This window comes from Formica exsecta, unplaced genomic scaffold (genome assembly GCF_003651465.1).
Source record: "Formica exsecta isolate Colony F162 unplaced genomic scaffold, ASM365146v1 scaffold235, whole genome shotgun sequence".
Classification (NCBI taxonomy): Eukaryota; Metazoa; Arthropoda; class Insecta; order Hymenoptera; family Formicidae; genus Formica; species Formica exsecta.
This window is the reverse complement of record NW_021849633.1, coordinates 870776-890883: the sequence shown is the minus strand read 5'-3', so window position 1 is coordinate 890883 and position 20108 is coordinate 870776. Positions and strand designations below refer to the sequence as shown.

The 20108-nt window shown below is 26.6% G+C and overlaps 3 protein-coding genes across 20 annotated transcripts in view; 2 read left to right on the top strand and 1 right to left on the bottom strand.

Moving 5' to 3' along the window:
- LOC115235797 (circadian locomoter output cycles protein kaput-like) lies at positions 1-4649 on the top strand (the record flags this gene model as incomplete). The annotated part of the gene is made up of 6 exons (XM_029807792.1): positions 1-316; positions 620-761; positions 836-1300; positions 1485-2441; positions 3369-3659; positions 4147-4649. Coding segments are annotated over 5 exons (2130 nt in total), but the record flags the coding sequence as incomplete, so codon positions are not given.
- An 8410-nt stretch (positions 4650-13059) lies between these two features.
- LOC115235807 (DNA-directed RNA polymerase I subunit RPA12) overlaps positions 13060-20108 on the top strand; it is a 24395-nt gene continuing 17346 nt past the window's right edge. Inside the window, exons 1-4 of one of the 6 annotated variants that reach the window (XM_029807819.1) lie at positions 13060-13290; positions 13502-13714; positions 13926-13951; positions 16174-16346. In XM_029807819.1, the coding sequence (XP_029663679.1) occupies positions 13155-13290; positions 13502-13714; positions 13926-13951; positions 16174-16284 (486 nt within the window). In that variant the 5' untranslated portion in view covers positions 13060-13154 and the 3' untranslated portion in view covers positions 16285-16346. Of the gene's footprint in view, positions 13291-13501; positions 13719-13925; positions 14806-16173; positions 16347-20108 lie in introns of those variants that run through there. The other 5 variants (XM_029807823.1, XM_029807820.1, XM_029807821.1 and 2 more) reach the window with 5 other exon arrangements.
- The window catches only part of LOC115235805 (venom dipeptidyl peptidase 4), a 386957-nt gene continuing 381098 nt past the window's right edge, over positions 14250-20108 (bottom strand). For all 13 annotated transcript variants that reach the window (XM_029807805.1, XM_029807808.1, XM_029807806.1 and 10 more), the window contains 3 exons: positions 18961-19121; positions 17663-17874; positions 14250-17525 (listed from right to left, as the gene is read on the bottom strand). In XM_029807805.1, coding sequence (XP_029663665.1) covers positions 17427-17525; positions 17663-17874; positions 18961-19121 — 472 coding nt within the window. In that variant the 3' untranslated portion in view covers positions 14250-17426. The remainder of the gene's footprint in view (positions 17526-17662; positions 17875-18960; positions 19122-20108) is intronic.

The following is a 20108-nucleotide window of genomic DNA, read 5'->3' as shown; positions in this document are numbered from 1 at the left end:
TTTCTGAATCGTTTATTGCAGCGTCTCGACATCAGGGGCCGAGTTAAAGTACTTCATGGCCAGAACCGGAAGACGGAAGAGCCGCCGTTGGCCCTGTTCGCCCTGTGCACACCGTTCGGGCCTCCTTCGCTCTTAGAAGTGCCGCAGAAGGAAGTGATGTTCAAAAGCAAGCACAAATTGGATCTCGCACTCGTGACGATGGATCAGAGAGGAAAGATGCTGTTAGGTTATTCTGATGCGGAACTAACGAATCTCGGTGGCTACGATCTAGTCCATTACGACGACTTGGCCTACGTCGCTAGTGCGCATCAGGAATGTAAGTTATGTTTTTAAAACATCATAGGAACTGTCTGTGTGCACAGCAAAAATGATATTTTCCATAATACAAAGTAGAGATTAGTTTTTTAAAGACATTGTTATTGTCGATTAAAATATGTGAAAGCAAGTTAGTATTATACAAGCTTGCTAATTATTTTATATAAACTTGATAGTATTAATACTTCATTTTTACTCCTGCAAAGATTGGCTTGATTTGGCTAAAGCACATTATTGTATTATCTTACGGAATAAATAATTAATGAATATTGAGAGGATTTTAATCTAATGTTTGTTTTTTCAGTATTAAAAACTGGTGCATCGGGTATGATAGCCTACAGATTTCAAACGAAGGATGGCGGATGGCAATGGCTACAGACTAGCTCTAGATTGGTCTACAAAAACTCGAAACCAGATTTTGTACTCAGTACTCATCGACCTCTCATGTAAGTTTCAGCGTTAGCGTTGACGAAGGAGCTATAAAAGGCATTTATGCAATTAACATTTTTTTATATTTCAGGGAAGAAGAAGGTCGAGACTTGCTCGGCAAACGTACGATGGACTTCAAAGTGAGCTATCTGGATGCCGGATTGACCAATAGCTATTTCTCGGATAGTGACAGTTTGACAGGATCAGTCATGACGCCGACGCTACCGGCGCAGCCGGCACCACAGAGAGGGAACAGACGATACAAGACGCATCTGCGAGACTTTCTTTCGACATGCCGAAGCAAACGTAGCAAACTCTCTGCTCAGTCGTCGGTCTCGCCACCGGTAACTCCCACAGTCGCGTCCGTGGATTATCTTGCGCCGGACACCAGCGCAGCAGCCGCAGTTGCGGCGGCCTACAATTTAAACACTATGTACCCGACGCCGTACGCGCCCACAGCAGTGGCGGCTAGTACCGATCCTTCCTTGACGACTTACATCGGCCACACGGGCAACTATCATCAAACTCTCTATCCAGCGACTGCATTAGATAACAGGTAAGTTGATTTGAACTGATTCTGATACACATTTATAGAATTTGACGAACCACTATGAAAAATTTAATTAATTTAGATAGTTTATTATAAAGCATTTAATTTGCTAAATCAACCGCGACATAAAATAGCGAATATAATGTAGACAAAATGGTAAAGAAATTTATATTACTATTTTCTCACATAGGTATCTCACGGCTGCAACAGAGAATCTATTCCAATATAGGCCGTTGAGCTCATATTATCCAGAGTATCACACCGGCACTACGTACAATGGTTTCATTGACGTATCGTTGCCCACATACGAGACTCATCAGCTAACTAGCAAGACAGAAGAGAAGCTCTACTGCCAGCAACTGGGCAGTAACGAATCGCCCAAATATAGCTACGTGGAAACGAGACACCCCGGTAGCGTCAGCGGTTCGCCGTACGCTGCCAGTCCGGTGGCGAGCGCATCTACGATGCATCCAGCGACGACTGACATGAATGTTGTGCGCGCCGGAAGCAGGCATTCATTGGAAGGTGGCGCATCATCCAGCAATTCCGCCGGTAGCTCACCGGTGACTGGCGCGGCCAACGGTATGCTGACACCGAAGATAGAGGACGTGAAGCCCGAGGTGTACGGCAACGAGGCGCCACGGCAGACTGTGCTGATGTGGGGTGCGCCGCCATCGCGCACACCACCCAGAAACAACGGCAGCTACAGTCCGCCGACGCCACACTCGACTCATTCTTCCACGCACTCGACCAACGCCACTGGCGATCCGCTCAAATCGTTGGCGGAGATGAATTCCATGAATGGAGATTGCAAATGGCGGCAAACCTCACCTACGGATCAACAAGTGACCGCGTCGAGCCCGCCAAGAAATAATAAAACGCAACAATCTCAGCAGCAACAACAACAGCAGCAACATCATCATCAGCCGCAACAACATCAACAGTACCCGGTGACCACGTCTCAGTATCAAGCGGCTGCAGTTGCCGCCGCGGCAGCCGCCAGCACCATTGGTTACACGCATTCTCATCCAGGTCATGGCGGGCACGGAGAAGCGGGCTCCGAGGTATGGCAAGGAGTGCAACACCATCACTACCAGTACTATCCCTACCACCATCACCACCCCGCACCACCAAGGCACACGCCCCAGTGAGTGTCACTGCTGCCTCACAGATTTTATTATAATTTTCCATCGGCGCGTTTAGGGTAAGGTGACCAAGTTTTTGAAAAAGGATAATGTATCCTGCTTATAATTGATTTTAGTGTTATATTGATTTGCAGGGAACAAATTTTACTTTGTCCGCTTAAAGCAAAACTTCAATTTTTGAATTTTATATTTTTATTTTTTAGAATTATATTTTTTCTGAGAGAGTCTCGGATATTATATATTATATATATATAAATATAAAATCCTTAATTTTGTTAACATTAAAACCATTTCTTTGCAATGTTAACCGTATTTGCATTTTAAATATGAAAAGTATGGAAAAAATAATAAAATTTCAGCAAATAAAATAAAATTTTGAATGCTTTTAGAAAAATTGGTCACCTTAAGTTTAGCGTGAATGGGAGATGACTAATCAAAAATTTGTTTCCGCATCATTTTATATATAATTTTAATAATTATTTAGAAATTTCATTGCTACTATTATATGAATCATTAAAATTTATCAAATGATTCCATCAATATAAGCATAACTCTAAAATTATTTGATAACATCATCAAAATCAAGAATTAGGCCAAGTACGCAAATGTTATTTAAGAAATAATTATAAGAAAATAATATGATTTTTATATAATTATGAAATCACATTTTGATTTAATTTGATGGCATTTTTGCACATATTATTTTATATATAAGCTACTACTACTTGATCTTTTTACATTAAATTGAGCTTTACAATCACCTAATATTTTAAATTTATCTAAACGAGTCAAGGATATATTACTAAGAAAGTTCTCTTCTTCCTTAGTAATATTAAATGTAGATTTTTAGTTATTCTAGTGGCTCTATGTCTGAAATAAAAGAAGCGTGTATTTAGTACCTGTAAGATAACGGCGAGACCGTCCATTTGGTTGCAGCACGCCACCGTCAGTTGCGGGAACGGGGACGGGGGTGGGAACAGGCATGGGCATGGGCACCGCGGCGGACAACAACTCCAACAACAGCAACAACGTCTTATACCACCCTCCGCACCACCACCACGTGGGATCATCAGCGGCGGCAGCGGGAATGGGCCCGCCTGTTCCACAGATTCCAAACCGGACGCCGGGAGTCCTCTGTTGTCCATCTCTGAGGTGACTAACACCCTGCTCAACCAATAGTCCCTTTGTAACCTCGGCGTCGCTTTATATCAGTGATGAAGGTACGTTCACGCCTGTTCAACCGATGCTAAATAGATACGCAGCATCACCGAAGCGAATTGAGTGATTCAATGAGAGAACGAGTTCCGCAAATATAGGGAAAATGATGAGTTTGATTACACTGCTTTCGAATTATGTAAAAATCAACTTTTTCTAGAAGGCTTTACTGTCGGATAGCTCATGCTCTCAGTAAAACACTCAATTGTAATATAATAATTTTAATTTTAATTAGATGGAAGTAAAGGATTAATAAAATAATAATAAATAATGTATAAATAAAAATATATAAAGAACAAGAAGTTCCAATTAAATTTTCATCAAAATAGAATAATTAATTAACTTATTAATTAAAAATAAATTTACGTAAAAATAACGATATATACTTTTTACTTTAATCTGCTTTTAAACAGATATAAAACTTTTATTTTTATATATACGATTCAGAAAAATAATGCATGCATGCATTGTTTTCTGTTTGTATTTCTGCAGGTATCTCTGAAAAGATATCTTCACCGAAGCGGATTCCAAAACGCGTCACTGTATCATACAGGTAATGTCGATTACGAGAATTAAGAGTATTCTTACTAAGAATATTCTATTAGTACTGTAACATACTCACTACAAAAGTAATAACCAGTCTACTATTACATAACTTTCATTGCATTGATTTATCCGATACCGATACGTTAAGTGGATATTCTTCAGGATTCATAGTTTGAGTCTGCATGTACACTGATCTTGATCTTGTGTACGTAAGAGGCAGCGATCACACAAGGCAAGTGTCTTACAATTTCATTTATTCGCAATTATAGAATGTAGCGGTTGCTCGACGAGTAGCAATAGCACTTCATTGCAGAATGGATAAAGATAGAGAAACCGATAAATTTCACAAAGCAACTTTTGTATTTTTTTCGAAGATTAGCTATCGAAAATAAATATCCAGTTTATCTTAATTCGTAGCTTTTCCTCTTAATATATGAGAATATATATATTTATATATATATAAGTATTAATTATAATTAATACTTATATATATATAAATATATATATAATTATATATATATTTATATATATATAAGTATTAATTATAATTAATACTTATATATATATAAATATATATATAATTATATATATATTTATATATATATAAGTATTAATTATAATTAATACTTATATATATATAAATATATATATAATTATATATATATTTATATATATATAAGTATTAATTATAATTAATACTTATATATATATAAATATATATATAATTATATATATATTTATATATATATAAGTATTAATTATAATTAATACTTATATATATATAAATATATATATAATTATATATATATTTATATATATATAAGTATTAATTATAATTAATACTTATATATATATAAATATATATATAATTATATATATATTTATATATATATAAGTATTAATTATAATTAATACTTATATATATATAAATATATATATAATTATATATATATTTATATATATATAAGTATTAATTATAATTAATACTTATATATATATAAATATATATATAATTATATATATATTTATATATATATAAGTATTAATTATAATTAATACTTATATATATATAAATATATATATAATTATATATATATTTATATATATATAAGTATTAATTATAATTAATACTTATATATATATAAATATATATATAATTATATATATATTTATATATATATAAGTATTAATTATAATTAATACTTATATATATATAAATATATATATAATTATATATATATTTATATATATATAAGTATTAATTATAATTAATACTTATATATATATAAATATATATATAATTATATATATATTTATATATATATAAGTATTAATTATAATTAATACTTATATATATATAAATATATATATAATTATATATATATTTATATATATATAAGTATTAATTATAATTAATACTTATATATATATAAATATATATATAATTATATATATATTTATATATATATAAGTATTAATTATAATTAATACTTATATATATATAAATATATATATAATTATATATATATTTATATATATATAAGTATTAATTATAATTAATACTTATATATATATAAATATATATATAATTATATATATATTTATATATATATAAGTATTAATTATAATTAATACTTATATATATATAAATATATATATAATTATATATATATTTATATATATATAAGTATTAATTATAATTAATACTTATATATATATAAATATATATATAATTATATATATATTTATATATATATAAGTATTAATTATAATTAATACTTATATATATATAAATATATATATAATTATATATATATTTATATATATATAAGTATTAATTATAATTAATACTTATATATATATAAATATATATATAATTATATATATATTTATATATATATAAGTATTAATTATAATTAATACTTATATATATATAAATATATATATAATTATATATATATTTATATATATATAAGTATTAATTATAATTAATACTTATATATATATAAATATATATATAATTATATATATATTTATATATATATAAGTATTAATTATAATTAATACTTATATATATATAAATATATATATAATTATATATATATTTATATATATATAAGTATTAATTATAATTAATACTTATATATATATAAATATATATATAATTATATATATATTTATATATATATAAGTATTAATTATAATTAATACTTATATATATATAAATATATATATAATTATATATATATTTATATATATATAAGTATTAATTATAATTAATACTTATATATATATAAATATATATATAATTATATATATATTTATATATATATAAGTATTAATTATAATTAATACTTATATATATATAAATATATATATAATTATATATATATTTATATATATATAAGTATTAATTATAATTAATACTTATATATATATAAATATATATATAATTATATATATATTTATATATATATAAGTATTAATTATAATTAATACTTATATATATATAAATATATATATAATTATATATATATTTATATATATATAAGTATTAATTATAATTAATACTTATATATATATAAATATATATATAATTATATATATATTTATATATATATAAGTATTAATTATAATTAATACTTATATATATATAAATATATATATAATTATATATATATTTATATATATATAAGTATTAATTATAATTAATACTTATATATATATAAATATATATATAATTATATATATATTTATATATATATAAGTATTAATTATAATTAATACTTATATATATATAAATATATATATAATTATATATATATTTATATATATATAAGTATTAATTATAATTAATACTTATATATATATAAATATATATATAATTATATATATATTTATATATATATAAGTATTAATTATAATTAATACTTATATATATATAAATATATATATAATTATATATATATTTATATATATATAAGTATTAATTATAATTAATACTTATATATATATAAATATATATATAATTATATATATATTTATATATATATAAGTATTAATTATAATTAATACTTATATATATATAAATATATATATAATTATATATATATTTATATATATATAAGTATTAATTATAATTAATACTTATATATATATAAATATATATATAATTATATATATATTTATATATATATAAGTATTAATTATAATTAATACTTATATATATATAAATATATATATAATTATATATATATTTATATATATATAAGTATTAATTATAATTAATACTTATATATATATAAATATATATATAATTATATATATATTTATATATATATAAGTATTAATTATAATTAATACTTATATATATATAAATATATATATAATTATATATATATTTATATATATATAAGTATTAATTATAATTAATACTTATATATATATAAATATATATATAATTATATATATATTTATATATATATAAGTATTAATTATAATTAATACTTATATATATATAAATATATATATAATTATATATATATTTATATATATATAAGTATTAATTATAATTAATACTTATATATATATAAATATATATATAATTATATATATATTTATATATATATAAGTATTAATTATAATTAATACTTATATATATATAAATATATATATAATTATATATATATTTATATATATATAAGTATTAATTATAATTAATACTTATATATATATAAATATATATATAATTATATATATATTTATATATATATAAGTATTAATTATAATTAATACTTATATATATATAAATATATATATAATTATATATATATTTATATATATATAAGTATTAATTATAATTAATACTTATATATATATAAATATATATATAATTATATATATATTTATATATATATAAGTATTAATTATAATTAATACTTATATATATATAAATATATATATAATTATATATATATTTATATATATATAAGTATTAATTATAATTAATACTTATATATATATAAATATATATATAATTATATATATATTTATATATATATAAGTATTAATTATAATTAATACTTATATATATATAAATATATATATAATTATATATATATTTATATATATATAAGTATTAATTATAATTAATACTTATATATATATAAATATATATATAATTATATATATATTTATATATATATAAGTATTAATTATAATTAATACTTATATATATATAAATATATATATAATTATATATATATTTATATATATATAAGTATTAATTATAATTAATACTTATATATATATAAATATATATATAATTATATATATATTTATATATATATAAGTATTAATTATAATTAATACTTATATATATATAAATATATATATAATTATATATATATTTATATATATATAAGTATTAATTATAATTAATACTTATATATATATAAATATATATATAATTATATATATATTTATATATATATAAGTATTAATTATAATTAATACTTATATATATATAAATATATATATAATTATATATATAAATTTTTTAATTTATATATTATATATTATTCTGTCATATAAAAATAATCTTCATTGTATTGTAATAAGAAAAGTCAGAAGTACAAAAGTAAAGCTTACACGCTCTAAAAAGAATAAGAGCAAGTTTTATGACAAATGCCGTTTCGCGAATCGAATTTCATTTTCATGTTCTTTAATTAGTAAAAAATATTTTATTTTTATCCAGTTATAATAAATAAATACACATGTCTTTTATTTCTGTTCTGCAATGGACTGCAGAAAATGTAGTGTAAGATAGTGGTCACTGCCCGGACACTGAAAATAAGATTAATGAACGACATTCCTTTGAACCAAAAATCGTCAAGCGTTATTTTTATATTTGGGAGCACAAAATTCGTCATTTTGATCGGACTAGGACAAGCGCAACATATGCGGCTTTAGTTTGTATTAATAATGCGTCTACATATTTGTATAATTCTACCCGTACTAATGCGCACTTTTGTATCCCGTGCTATTGCGTTTGTATAATTTTTTTTTTTCTAAAAGTGGATATATGAATTCTGTGATATGTGTTAGGTAATTTAAAACGATGTTCTTCAGAGAGAAGGCATACTTGAGTGTAATATTTATTGACATAGAATGACGATATGAAGAAAACTCGTCGAGTAATTGTGAAAGATGCGAGCGACATATCGTGTGATACGAATTATATAAATATAGAAATACACAAGAGCGAATCCTTTTAAATAAAAGTTGGAAGTATATTCCGATTAATGAGAAGTCGATTCTCGACGAGTACATATGTTTTAAGAATGCATACAATGTAAGAAGCGATGGTCTTAAAAACATTTCGAGCAAATTGTTATTAGCAAGCGATAGTCCGGTTTAAACGAAAAGATATACACTATTAACATTCCACATATATATACGTATCAGCGATCTCTCTCTCAGTTACATGCATCGAAGTGAAATTCCTGTTGCCGGGATAAAGACATAAATGTAAAGTAAGTTCTCTTCCTTTTACAATAAAACTACTTTCCAGTTTACACGACAGTTTTTTATAAAAATTGAGACTCTAGTATCACACCGCGAATGTTTTAAATGAATTCATTATTCCTGCGCGCGCCACGATTCTTGGCTTCCTACATATTTATTTTGAAGAATAATTTGCGATAATTAAAGCAAAGATTAAAAAAAGCAAAGTTCCTGTTTACATTCATCGAATAATCTTGCTACAATGTAAAGATAAAAATTTGTCTACGGCAAACCAATTTTGCACAATTGGCATTATAAAATTTAAAAAAAAAATCGTTATAAATTTTTTCTGACAGTATTTTATAGCATTTCTTTTTATTATACTGGAATATTAAGGAATCGCGTACGTTTACATTTATAGCGATAAATATCACATTGAAAATATAAATAAATTTTTGAAACACGTTAATAAATTGCGATTAAACTACTTCTATGAGTCAAATTTAATGGTTTTTGGCAGATGATAATTTTGTGAGCATAATTTATTCACGCTTTGATTAATCAACTATTGTAACGGGAACGAAACAAATCTTTGTGGTTTTTAAGTTATTCAGGTTCTCTTTCGAGCACCAAGAATCTCATTATATAAAATCGAAAATGACGCAATGTTTGTAGCCTGTTAATTCGGCTAAAACCCAGTCTTGCCAATATTTTGTTAATAAGTTTGTAATTTTTGTACTTAATTAATTTATACATATTATTTATATGTATACGTGTAATTCGTGTTTAGCAATGCTAGATGGGCCTTCCAATAATTTTAAGTGCATTCTCACTTGCAAAGTCAAGAAAATCTCCGAGAATTCTCATTAAACCACATCGATGAAAACAGAGAAAATTTGCGCGAAGAAGAATATTATATGAGCACAAGAAAAGAAAGCTATTTTAAGATAAAAAGTTGAAAGAGCTATTGTTTCCACGCGCTTTTAAAAAAGCATACCGTTGCATATCCATTGCAATTGCATATCAAAGTGGTAAAAATAAAACGTTAAAGAGAGCGACATATATTTAGATATTCTCTTCCATACTTTTCGAAAAAAATCATCACATTATTTATTAACTATAATATGTAAGATGTATATCAGGTGCGTTGTACAAAAATAACGCCCTCGTTAAGGATAATAAGCGAATTCCGTTTCCTACACGATTCATTCTTAATAACGCGTAGTACTTTTTATATGTTCACATACTTACGAGATATTTGTCTATATTTTAGCATAATCGAAGTATCGGATGCAAAAATTAAGCAAGCGTTTTTTTTATGCGAGCAAGCTGTATATGATTTTATTTATCAATTAATACAGATTTATGAATGCCTGAATAAAAATAAGTAGCGAATGTAAAAATATATATATTGAAAATATAAAAGAGTATAGAAGCTATATTATTTCTATAATCGAGATAAAGCAAGATTTTAAAATATCTCGCCGGTTCTTTTGCAATATTTGTGAAACATAATCTTTTGCATCCTGATCTTCGATTATCTAAATATCCCACACTACTTTGATTGACTTTGTAATTAAATACGGCTCAAGATGATATTGAAACTTGCTACTATTAAACATGTCCTTATTATTTTGCAAATAGCTTATTAATTATAAAAATGTGCATGAAAAGTTGTCAAGCGGAAAAATTTATAAAAAAAAGTTTCTGATTGTCTTATTAATTTATCTTATTAATGTCTTCTCGATATCTTTGAGAAGTTACAATTTTCAAAATATGATTTTACAAATGTTTCCAGAATTTTGTAAAAGAAGCAAATTGCAGAGATATATATAATGAAAAAAAATAAATAAATAAAGATAAGAAAATTATTATAAGAATAAGGACATGCTGATAGAGTAGACTGTTTCAAACCGAAATCTTGTATATCTATATTTCTGACTTATTGTTATAGCTTGCGAAAGATACCCTCGTTTCTCTGCAATATCCTTATAAACGTTAAGAAGCTACTATTATTATTATAAGTAATCGAGTCTAGTCCATTCATTAAAAAAGCGAATTAGTAACGATATGCTTAAATTGTGATAATATTCTCGCTGTAAAGTTAATTTAACCGACAATCTTATCAATTATCACTGTAAGTTTTCTCTGGCACGTTAACGTGTAAATGTGTAACTCTAAGAAAGGATAATAAAATATAATATCTCTCGAGATATTCATCGCGCGACAGTCTTCTCTATACATATATATGTTGAATTGCGATCGCGAGGATATTTTGACGATCTAAGCATAAATGTATATTCATTGTATATTTGAAGTAAGGTATCTTATATATATTATATGATAACGAACATATATATAATTAAGATCATAGTCAGTACAGATTTTCAAGCAGCTATTCGTATAGATAAAAAATATGTACCTTATTTTCTGGCAATTGCCGCGCGGAAGAGAAACTCGATTAAAGAGCTCGATCTTACTGAGCGTGTTGCATGGTGAATAAGTCTGCACTTTGGAATCGAATAATTTTGCTGGGAAAAAGCTCACTTCCTTCGAGATATCCCGGAGATACGGAAGAAGTTTGACGTTTCCGTGATAAAGCAGTTTCGTGGATATTTAAAAATATTATTGAACCCTTTTTTGTTTAATATCTCTTTTTGAAGTTACGTAAAATATAGATAAATTAATATTAAATTTCTTCCAACAATTTTGATGTATCTTTATGATCTTAACGCTCTTTTCCCGCGCGCGTACGGTGGATACTCTCCGGTTACCGAAAGCGAAGAGGCGAAACGCGCATGTGTTTATTATGAAAATCACTAGGACGGTGAATGCGCGGTAATGCGTGAGCGCTTGGCTACCGATGATCATATCGAAAAGGAAATGATGGGAATTATATTCCATTCTTCTCTGCAAGCAATTTTATTTCACATTTCTAAACGTATCGAAGTATCGACACAGTATCATGCCAAACCGAATTTTGAATCTTGATCACTCCATCCATTTTTCTCTGATATATTATATCCGATAGGATATATAAATCTAGCTATTATTAACACCATTGCTAAAAAAATAAGTTCTACAAATAAAATTTTAAAACTGTATCAAATGTTTATATATATGAAATAAATTATAATAATGCAATAAAAAAAAATCAGTGTTTAATAAATTCTGATACCTGTGATTAATAATCGATAAGTATCGAGAGTTTCCACTTTTAATTTTTTGCTTTTTATATTATATATGAACATTTTCCATTTTCGAGGATTGAAATTTTCCCTAGCTTAGTAACTTTAGGTAACACTGTCCTAGTTACACAATCTAGTTATTTCTTATGTCTATGTTTTCGTTTGGCATCACTGAATTACATATTCGGAAACGTGTCTTCAATAGGTTATATTATTTATGATAATCAAACGCGCCAGTAAATAGTAAATACACATTGAATAATGGCAAGTAACAGCGACAGTTGTTTTATTACTGTACCTGGATTCTGTCCGGATTGTGGCTCAATTTTACCATTACTTGCCGAAAGAAAAGCTACTGTTACTTGTTACACATGCAAAAGGAACTGGGATTCGAAAAGTATGCTCCAAACAAAGTACTCAAATACTCATTAGTTAAGAAAGATATAACTTAGAGTTTCATTGAAATGCCATTCAAGTATGTTAATACGAGATTTTTCATATTCGAGATTAAGAGTAATAAAGAAAATTATTATATTATAATCAATTATAATCACAAGAATTTATATACATTTATTTGGAGAGTCAGTATCTGATTTCATCTTTTTCAGCCTTCGGGGATCTGGAAATGACACATACGATTCATTTCAATTCTAAAGACACTTATACATTCGCCAAAGAAGCAGATGATAGTGATGATGATGCGGATGGACCAATTGTAGAACGACCATGTCCTCAGTGTAAAAACGACAAAATGTCATATGCTACATTACAATTGAGATCTGCTGATGAAGGACAAACTATATTTTACACATGTACTAAATGCAAGTATGTTTCTGTGCAAAACAATTTTATTGTTGACAGTCTATTTATATTTGTTTATATTTGTTTAATCCCTTGCGGTCAGATAGAAAGCTGAAATTGCCAAAGTTTTTTCAGCATTCAACGTATTCCGCAAAAGGATTAAGAATATATCAAGTTTTTGTATTGCTTTCATAATAATTTATTAATAAATAATTCATTTTATATTTGCAGATACAAAGAAACAGAGAATTCTTAAGGTAAAATTTTCTATTACATATGTTATTTTGCATAAAGTTATTATAACAAATATATGATTTTGTTTCTTTTATTTCTTTTTTTATAATTTTTTACTCTATACATGATATTATATTTAGGGAATAGAAAATCCTTGATGATAATTTTAGTGTATTTTTTTATATGATATTTTATATTCTGTACATTTTCATTAGAATGTGTGATATTAATTCACTAGTGAAGTTTTATTATTAAACTTTTTACAATCTGTGCATACAAATGCCTATAACAGGATAGTTTTCAAGATATAAACACTTTGTCTCTTAATAAAACATAGAGCTTTATTTATAATACACTCAACAAATAGTGGTGAAAGAGAATACATCCGTCATAATTTTATAACTCTACTGGGTCATTATTACAATATCTTCTTTCTAACAATGCTTTGTTATCTTATTTAAGTGTTTAATTAAGTAATTCTCTATGTACAACACGTGTGTCAGGATAAAAGTTAACAATTATTTTAATAAATTCATCTTGATCCACTCTTGAAATCGTTACAGTGGTCCTTGTATTAAAAAACTTTAATAGTCAGAGAATTTGTCGATAGTTTCTTACTTATGTGTGCATTTACACATTGGCACTAATATTTGCCCATAATCTAATAATAATAAGAAATAGATATGATATATCATTTTAAGGAAAAGAGATGTCTCGGTAAACTAATTGCTGCCTAAAGTTAGTATTTAGTTCTTATATAAACTATAGAAATACACAAATATGATATATAAAGTGATGTAATTGCACTTTCTTAATACTCTGGTATACCCACAGCACAAACATTAAAATATAGGAAAATAAAATTTATATCTATAACTAAAATATTTAATTCGACACATATATGGAACGCGTGAAAAATTCTTGTTCCTCCAAACAAATTTTAAAACACATCAAAAATTTTTAAACAGCTTGCTCTCTCTTGAAATCTGCCTATCTTTGAAGAAAGTTTGAATCGATTTTACCTTGATTTTATTATGATACTTTTAAATATGGAGAATGAAAGCGAAGAGAGAGAACCGCGAAATATTTTAAATTAATTTCAAGTTACTTAATTATGTGTTGATTTTATCAATGTTCAATATATATTTGATATTAGCAGCATTTGATATCCATAATCTTGACAACAGAATTTTTGCCATGGTAAGATAGATTCCAAAAGATCTAAAAAGATAGGATTTTATATTATTTCTACGTATCTCGCGTTGAAAGCGCGTATTCCTATTAATCTATGTATTAAAGTAATATTAGAATTAATATTTTTACAACGCTGTTATCAAACGTGATGCTCACGCTTCCCAATATTCGACAGCATGTAATACATATGTCTTATAAAAAACATATATGTTTTAATAATCTGTACATATAATATTATATATCTTTATTATACGTTCTCTTTTCTTTTGGAAATGTCTTTGTACATATTTTTATAATGAAATAGCTCTTTCTTAAACCGTGCAACAATTTATCGAGATACTAAAAATAATATCTATAGTTATCTAACTATAGATTGTTACAAAACGTTACATTTACGTATATTTTCGATTCTGAAAGCATAACTTGGTTACTATTTTGCATATAATTTTCATCAGTTACGATACCGCGTTTTGTGTTGTCACACTTTCTTCAAAATTACGTTATATATTAATAATGTCACAATAGTTGATCGTAAAACAGTGCCTTGAAAATATATAACGCTTTAAAAACAGTCCTCTCTAAATACATTTTAAAAATTAAGTGGCGCAATTCCATTTTTTATGCAAAAGTTTGTTGTTTATATTATACATTAATTGGTTACATTGTCGGCGAATGTTGTAGAGTTCAATTGGCAAATTTGTGCTTTTACAATATTCTTATTTTATCTTTCGATTAGCACAACGGTGTAATTATATAACATTAGCAATCATTAATATCGTATATAATAAACGATATTAATTTATTCTCTTTTATGAGAACTTTACTTAACTTTTTGCTGAGTATTCCAGAGCCTTAAGATAACATATATGAGTTCAGAAAATTTAATTCAGTTTTGCAAAAATTAAAATTGCTTATAGCGCGTTTAAATATCGATTATAAATTTATTATCGAAGATTTAAGTGTTGCATTGTAAATATTTGACGTATGCTTTTCGAATATGAATATGAATAGTTTACATGTCATGTTGAATAGGCCGTAATAATTGTTTCAGAATATCGTCGGTAATATTATTGTCGGACAATGTACGCAGTACACGATAATGTACTTCAGTTTTTTTATTTTTATCATCAGAAATATATCGAGGTATAAATTATTTGTATAAAAGAAAAAATAATTTATATATCATCAGCTTGTGAAAAATAAAAAGAATACCGCATATCCATATATTTTGTGGAATATCTTATTTTTTATTATATGTGATATTCCCTTAAATATTAAAACACATTAAAAACATCATACAAAACTCATTTTATTGTATTATTTTTCGAAACGTTTCAATATAGAAGATACTTTTTTTTATATTTTATAATTTTTATAATATTACATGAAACTATATCGATCGTTGGAAATAATATTCTTTTTCTATTTCATTTCAAATGTGATATCAAATCTGGTTTTATAAAACCAGATTTTTCAAAAATGTTAAAAAAGTCTTGTCTCAAAATGTAGTAACTGAACTCATATATGTGAATATTCTAATATGATAATTTAACAATAATATCGTATCAAAGAGACCACGGTTATGGTAAAAGAATTGAACGAATTCAAATAAGGAACGCGATACTCCAAATGATCAAATGTATTAAAAAAAAACTAATTGTAAAAAATGCGAAATTTTTTTCAAGATACAAAATCTTTTATCAAATCGATAAAATTAAATAATATTGGCAGATATTATCAAATGAGATTCTGCCAGAATCGAATCGCGAAACTGTGAACTTATAATTTGAACCTAGAGTTGAACTGTCGCGTCAATAATGGATTTATTTGACCGTCCGAGAAACAATAATTGGGAAACGTGTTAATACGACATTCGAAGAACGCTGAGATAAAACAAGCTGCGAATATAAGTACGAACTGCAATGATACGATCTAATACCTTGTGGGGTGTGAATAGCTAGGCGACGGAGCCCGTGCCGTTATTAGGCCTTCGATGCACCGTTTGACCGGGTATCTTAAAAAACGTATCAAACATGTTTTTCACAGACCTGCCCTGCGTAGTTTTCTTGATTCTGGTTTCTAATTATTCTATCTCTCCCTCTTGTCGCATTTTTTTCGCTCTTTCTCTTTCTCTCATTTTCCCACTCTCCCTCGGCAATTTCACCGCTATGTACATTTTCTAAAAACGCTCATATTACATATCGTACATAAACTCTGTACACATGATAGATTATTTACAATTGGTAAGTGTGAGGCAGGTGGTGTGTACAGCGTCTAGATTGTCATCACTATTCCGTGCTCTGATCATGACGATGTCTGAAAGCATTCGTCGAGAAAGTTTTCTAGCGAGTGGTACAGATGTGCTCGCGACTGGGCGATACCGTGGTCCTCGTCTGTATAAGTCTGCAAAGCAAAATTTTACATTTATTTATCATTTCTATAGATCGGATTATATTTGTAAAATATTAGGTCATCTCGATATTTATCTATTATATACTATATTATATTACTAATCTATTGAGAATCGAATAGACTTGTACCTGTTGTCTGAAAAGGATATCTTTCTGTTCCAATACTTTCGCAAGCATAAGCGATTGTTGGTAGTGCACGTTGTCGTCTAGAGTTCCATGAATTAAATAGTACATCTTATTTTTAATATTTTCGACTTTGTTGAGTAACTGGGCTTGCTCGTAACCCTGTAGATTATCAGCAACGATTGGTAAACCCATAAACCGCTCGGTATAAATCGAATCTGTAAATTAAACCATTATAATTGTATCAATAAAAACAGAGCACAAATATTCCTGGAAAAAGAAAGGCATAAAAAAAAGAATCGCATATTCACACACACACACACACACACACACACACACATATATATACATACTACGCTGTTATATGGCGCGAGATATTTTATGCAGAAATTGCACAACTGACGCCGCATAAGTCTTTTTAACATCATCCTGTAAATCACGTGTATTTTTCTCGCGTACTCTAATGAGGGAAGGTAATGCTGACACGAATTTAAAGTAGTTAAAAAAGTAACATTAAAGCTGCAGCAGCACGTCTTTTCCACGGAGCATACTTTTCTTCGTTAAAATGTCACCGCGTAAAAAATTCTTAGACAAATCCGAGGACTAAAAAAACTTAATGTTTCTTGACAGCATTCCTTTATAATAAAAACTGTCAAGCGTATAATGCTCTGGAAGAATTTTTTTTCATGACAACGATATCACAGTAAGATAACATACGTTGCAATTTTAATTAATTCTTTGGTTAATTTTTCTATCTCTATTTCTTTATAAAGATTTTAAATATTTGAAACGTGATATATACATATATCTAGAACGAATCGATAAATCTCAAAATTACTTTGCTCTGTCTAAGACGGGAGGTTTTATAGGTTTTATATCGATTGATTTTGTTTAAATATATAACTAGTGTTCAACTCTAAATTTAGACTCAAGCTCTTTTCGACTAGCCTTAACGTTACGAAAATCCAACCACTTGTTGATAGAAAAGTTTTCCGGCTTTTACGTTATCGTAAACCGGGATTGCTTTATGAGGAGAAGAGTAACTTTACGACACGGCACAGCTTTTGTTTTAGTTGTTTATTAAAAATTCCTTCTTTCTTTATCGGCCCTCGTTAAAACCGACTGCATTACGTGAAAACGTAAGTAAGTTTTAATAAATATAACAAAAGGGTTATATTTATCCTCACAAAGTAAACCCAATTTTTTTTTTCCGTGAAACAATTTTAAATTAAACATTATACTGTGAAATAAATCGCCATCGTGTGTAATGTCATTAGTTCGATTTTAATTACTCCATTACATACCATAAAGGGCCCAATCTGTAACGGGCGCGACTGACATGCCGCACTTGAAGACACCCTTTAAATCCATGGCGAGTGTCATGCCGGTCGCGTATCCACCATAACTCCAACCCCATATCGCCGTTCTTGTACGATCGATGAAGGATAATTTGTCCTGCAGGTGTCTGTAAAAAGCGGAGGAAAAGACCTTACATTTTATAAATGTTAGTCGTGGCATAAAATATTGTTGAAAATACCATGTTGAAGTAGAGATATATGATTGTTTATAATATATATATAATTGAATATCGCAGAAAAATGCCAGTAGGAATCTAATGATTCCATTTATATCTCAAATTTTTTTACCATAAGAAAAATAATAGTATGGAAGGAAAAGGAGAATGTTCGCAGGGAAATGAGGATTTTTCTACTTATAAATTTTAAAACATGATATTTAAAGGAATTTTTCTATGATAAAATCTTCTATCTCTATCTAAGCAAGTGGATCGTTACGAGATTGCCTTCTTTCACCGGAGAATATCATACGCTGTAAAAAGACAATCGCCTCGCTAAAAAGCGCGCACACGGAATAATCGAGCACTTCGTGATAAGAATCGATGACTATTTTGTAATTTCTGCTTCCCTTTCTCCATTATCTTGCATGCACTCTGCGCGATTATATATGCGACCGATGTGCTTTGTGTTAAAGAACACGAGGCACAAAATCACCTTTAGCGGATAATATGCCACGCAATTGCAATTTTCTACAAAATAGCGTACTTATAATTATTAAAAATTTTCAAGAAATCTAATTATCAATTATTTTAATGATTGCATGCATTGATTAAATCAAATTTCTTCGTTTAAATCATATATTGTAAATAATAATTTTTCTTTAAATTAAAAAAAATGTATTTTCTATTAAAATATTATCTATATATTAAATTTGTATTCACAAATACAAATTTGAAGATACTCTAAAATACTGCTAATAGAAAAATATTCAGAGATATTAATATAAAAGCTTGCAAATGAGGATTATTTGGACAAATTTGATAACAAGGCTTATCTTGCATTTAATTTAGAATTAATTTTGCTCCCTGATAACACATCTTGTTTCTTCAATTATTATATATATAAATATATATATTTATAAATATTATAAATTATAT